At 67.8% G+C, this 5,031-nt stretch overlaps 1 protein-coding gene across 1 annotated transcript; it reads left to right on the top strand.

Moving 5' to 3' along the window:
- Positions 1-373: 373 nt before the first annotated feature.
- On the top strand, positions 374-4,977 carry LOC112121674 (AP-2 complex subunit alpha-1; the record flags this gene model as incomplete). The annotated part of the gene is made up of 11 exons (XM_026662058.1): positions 374-518; positions 849-991; positions 1,460-1,653; positions 1,728-1,857; positions 2,485-2,586; positions 2,814-2,922; positions 3,210-3,360; positions 3,474-3,642; positions 3,938-4,075; positions 4,361-4,543; positions 4,880-4,977. Coding segments are annotated over 11 exons (1,562 nt in total), but the record flags the coding sequence as incomplete, so codon positions are not given.
- Positions 4,978-5,031: the final 54 nt, after the last annotated feature.

The following is a 5,031-nucleotide window of genomic DNA, read 5'->3' as shown; positions in this document are numbered from 1 at the left end:
ACCCCCTGAGTCTCTCCCAGAGCTCCTATAGGAAGGTCTGGGGACTGGGGACTGAGAGAAGGTGGGGAGGAGAGATGGCTGATGGGGCTGGATGGTGACTGGGCCTTAAACTTCTGGTGTGTGTGGGGGGGTGTTTAACCCCAACAAGGGAGGGGAGATGGCAGGGGAAACATTGGGGCTGTTAGGAACATAGTTAAACACCAGCGCAGAGACTGGGACATGGGGCCTGTCCCCTCCAGGGGGCGCCAGCTCCCATCCGGCTGCAAGGCGGGGACTGGCTGGCTCAGGGGGGCGGGGAATGGGACATGGGGCCTGTCCCCTCTAGGGGGCGCCGGCTCCCATCCGGCCGCAGGGCGGGGACTGGCTGGCTCAGGGGGGTGGGGGATGGGACACGGGGGGCCTGTCTTTCCCCCCTGAGTCTGTCTGTCTCCCTGGTGCGTCTATTTCAGGTAAAAGCAAAGAGGCCGAAATCAAGAGGATCAACAAGGAGCTGGCGAACATCCGCTCCAAGTTCAAGGGTGAGCGGGCACGTGGGGCTCCGCCGGGGGGTGGTACGGTGGGGGGGGGACCTTGGGCTGGTTCCTTCCCCCCAGGCCCCCCCCCCCCCCCGGCCGGCCCCCCCCACCTTTCCCTGGTCCCCCCCCCCCCCCCCGGGGGTGGCTGTGGCCCCCCCCCCCCCCCGCAGCCACTTTACCCTGAACCTATCCCTGCTACCCCCCAGGGATGATACCCCCCACCCTGCCTCTGTCCCTGCCTCCCTCCCCCCCCCCGGCTCTGCTTCTCCCCACCGCAGCCCCCGGCTCCCTCCCTGACACGTCAGTGACCCTTCTCCCTCGGGCGCCCCTCAGGGGACAAGGCCCTGGACGGCTACAGCAAGAAGAAATACGTCTGCAAGCTGCTCTTCATCTTCCTGCTGGGCCATGACATCGACTTCGGGCACATGGAGGCCGTCAACCTGCTGAGCTCCAACAAGTACACGGAGAAGCAGATTGTGAGTACGGGTGTGGGGGGGGAGGTGGGAGACTGGGGGTGCAACTGAGAGGAGCTGCAGTGGGGGATGGCCCTGTAAGCCTGGGGGGTGTCGTGCGAAGGGTGCTGCTGAGGTGGGACTGGAGGGTGGAGGTAGGGGTGGAGCTGGGCTGGGAAGGGCAGGGGTGGAGTTAGGGTGGGGGCGGGGCTAGGGAGGGAGGGGGCGAAGCTGGGGAGGGAAAGGCGAGGGAGAGAAAAGGTGGACTTGAAAGGAGAGCTGGGGATGGAGGGGGGGAGCTGGGTAGGGAAGAGTGGGGCTTGGGGAGGGGGAGGAGCTGGGAGGGATGGGTGGGACTTGGGGAGGGGGCGGAGCTCATGTTCCTACTACAGTAACGGGGGGCTGAGGTCTGATTTCTGCGGGGGCCCCGGCCCCCCCCACCCCGTTGCGCCCTGGCATCACCTGCTCCCCCGCTCCCCCCATCCCCCCCAGGGTTACCTGTTCATCTCGGTGCTGGTGAACTCCAACAGCGAGCTGATCCGCCTCATCAACAACGCCATCAAGAACGACCTGGCGAGCCGCAACCCCACCTTCATGTGCCTGGCGCTGCACTGCATCGCCAACGTGGGCAGCCGCGAGATGGCCGAGGCCTTCGCCTCCGAGGTGCCCCGCGTCCTGGTGGCCGGGTAAGCGGGGGGCCCTCGCCGGGGAGGCGGGGAGGGGGACCCTCCTTCCCACCTGACCCTGCCTCTCCCCACAGCGACACCATGGACAGCGTCAAGCAGAGCGCGGCCCTCTGCCTCCTGCGCCTCTACAAGACCTCGCCCGACCTGGTGCCCATGGGCGAGTGGACGTCCCGCGTGGTGCACCTGCTCAACGACCAGCACATGGTACGTCCTGCCCTGCCCATCACCAGCACATGGTATGTCCCGCCTCAGCTGCTCCCCTAATGACCAGCACATGGTACGTTCCGCTACCCCAACAACCAGCACATGGTATGTCCTGCCCTGACTGCCCCGTCCACCACCAGCACATGGTATGTCCCGCCTCAACTGCTCCCCTAATGACCAGCACATGGTACATTCTGCCCCCCAAATGATCAGCACATGGTTTGTCCTCTCGCAACCATTCCACCGGCAATGACCCATGATATGCCCCGCCCCCCAATGATCGGCATGATACATCCTCCCCCAACCTCCTCTGCTCGACCGTCTGCACATGGTACATCCTGTCCCAACCGCCCTGCCCATCACCAGCACATGGTATCTCCCACCTCACCCTCTAATGACCATCACATGGTACGTTTCGCCCCAACTTCCCACCCAATTATCCCCCAATGACCAGCACATGGTACATCCAATTACCCCACACCCACATAACCCGCACATGGTACGTCCTCCCTCCCCCCCCTCTTAGCGCCCTGCCACAGCCGCCCCCCCATCAGCACTTGGTACGCCCCACCATCCCAGGACCCCCGTGCACCCCCCCCCATGGTCTGACCCCCTCCACCCCCACAGGGCGTGGTCACGGCCGCTGTCAGCCTCATCACCTGCCTCTGCAAGAAGAACCCCGACGACTTCAAGACGTGCGTCTCCCTGGCCGTGTCCAGGCTGAGCCGGGTGAGCGGGGCCGGACGCCTGGGTTCCACCCCGGCACGGGGGAGGGGCCGGACGCCTGGGTGCCACCCCGGCGCTGGGGAGGGGCCGGACACCTGGGTTCCACCCTGGCTCGGGGTGCGGGGGAGGGGCCGGATGCCTGGGTTCCCTCCCCAGCGCGGGCAGGGCAGCATTCGGGGCGGGGAGGGCCCGTGGCTGGGGACTGACCCCTCGCTGCGGCCCCTGCCCAGATCGTGTCGTCGGCCTCCACGGACCTACAGGATTACACCTACTACTTCGTGCCGGCCCCGTGGCTCTCCGTGAAACTCCTGCGCCTGCTGCAGTGCTACCCCCCGCCAGGTAGGGGGCGTGACTCCCCACCCCCACGGAGCCTCGGGAGAAAGCAGGCGGGGCGGGGGCAAGCCAGGACGCCTGGGTTCTCTCCCCAGCTCTGGGAGGGAAGCAGGCTCTAGTGGTTAGAGGGCGTGGGGGATGGGAGCCAGGACGCCTGGGTTCTCTCCCCAGCTCTGGGAGGGAAGCAGGGTCTAGGGGTTAGGCCGGGGGCTGGGAGCCAGGACTCCGGGGTTCTCTCCGGGGTTGGTGTCTGGGCCCTACGCTCCCACCCCCGCGCTCTGTGGCCCCCGCAGAGGACGCGGCGGTGAAGGGGCGGCTGGTCGAGTGCCTGGAGACCATCCTCAACAAGGCGCAGGAGCCCCCCAAGTCCAAGAAGGTCCAACATTCCAACGCGAAGAACGCCATCCTCTTCGAGGCCATCAGCCTCATCATCCACTACGACAGGTCAGCGCCCCCCGGTCCCCCCAGCCCCGGGCTCCCCGCCAGCCCTGCCCCCAGCCCCCCTCCATTCCACCCCGCAGCTGCCCCGCGCCGTTGACACCCCGGTGTCCCCGCAGCGAGCCCAACCTGCTGGTGCGGGCCTGTAACCAGCTGGGCCAGTTCTTGCAGCACCGGGAGACCAACCTGCGGTACTTGGCGCTGGAGAGCATGTGCACCCTGGCCAGCTCCGAGTTCTCCCATGAGGCTGTCAAGACCCACATCGAGACGGTCATCAATGCCCTCAAGGTCAGCGGGGGGGGGCCCTGGGGGTGGAGCTGGGGGAGAAGGTGGGCCCTGGTGGGGGAGGGGGCGGAGTCGGGAGGGACTCAGCAGGCGGGGCCCTGGGCGTGTCCTAGGAAGGGGAGGAGCCAGAGGAGGGGTGTGGGGGGGACACTGGGGGCGCTCGCCGTTGCTGGGGCTCAGCGGGTGGGTCCCTGGGCGTGTCCTAGGAGGGGGAGGAGCCTGGGGATGGAGGGGAGGGGCCGGGAGGGGGAAGGCCCAGGGTGCCTCCGCAGGTGGCGCTGACCCCCCCGCCCTGCAGACGGAGCGGGACGTGAGCGTGCGGCAGCGTGCGGCCGACCTGCTCTACGCCATGTGCGATCGCACCAACGCCAAGCAGATTGTGTCCGAGATGCTCAGCTACCTGGAGACAGCCGACTACTCCATCCGCGAGGAGATCGTGAGTGGGCCTGATGTTGGGGCCTGGGGCTAGTGCTTAGAGCGGAGGGCTGGGAGCCAGGCTCTGGGAGGGGGGGTGGGGTCTAGTAGTTAGAGCAGGGGGGGCTGGGAGCCAGGACTCCTGGGTTCTGTGGGGGCTAGTGGTTAGAGCCGGGGCGCTGGGAGCTGGATGCCTGGGTTTGCTCTGGGAGGGTGGGGGGGGTCTAGCAGTTGGAGCGGGGGTCTGGGACCGGACGCCTGGGTTCTCTCTGGGCGTGGGCGTGAGCCGACCGGCGGGTGCCCCCAGGTGCTGAAGGTGGCGATCCTGGCGGAGAAGTACGCGGTGGATTACAGCTGGTACGTGGACACCATCCTCAACCTGATCCGCATCGCGGGCGACTACGTGAGCGAGGAGGTCTGGTACCGCGTCATCCAGATCGTCATCAACCGCGACGACGTCCAGGGCTACGCCGCCAAGACCGTCTTCGAGGTCAGCCCGGGGGCGGGGCGCAGCTCCCGGCGGGGAGGGGGAGGGCAGGGGTGCTGGGGAAGGGGATGGAGGGAGGGCAGGGGTGCAGGGGGAATGGTTGTGGAGGTGCTGGGGGACGGGGCGCTGGGGCAATGGGGGAGACAGTAGCCACCAGCTGCCGTACCCCATGGCTCAGGCTTACCCCAGCCTGGAACCGGGACCCCCTGCGTCCCCCCCCCCCGCCCCCCCCCCCCCCCCCCCAGCCCCCCTCGCTTTGCCGTTTCTGGCCCTTTCGGAGCAAATGCCCCAGGTCCCCCCAGCTTGGGCCCGCCTGACCCCTCCCCCCTCCCTCCCCAGGCCCTGCAGGCTCCCGCCTGCCACGAGAACATGGTGAAGGTCGGGGGCTACATCCTGGGGGAGTTCGGGAACCTCATCGCCGGAGACCCCCGCTCCAGGTACGGCGGGGGGGGGGCACTGGAGGTCCCTGTGGTGGGGGGAGGCCCTGGGAC

This window comes from Terrapene carolina, unplaced genomic scaffold, assembly GCF_002925995.2.
Source record: "Terrapene carolina triunguis isolate 2854851 unplaced genomic scaffold, T_m_triunguis-2.0 Scaffold21854, whole genome shotgun sequence".
Classification (NCBI taxonomy): Eukaryota; Metazoa; Chordata; order Testudines; family Emydidae; genus Terrapene; species Terrapene triunguis.
Note: the sequence above shows the minus strand (reverse complement) of the source record. Positions and strands in the feature narration are given on the sequence as shown.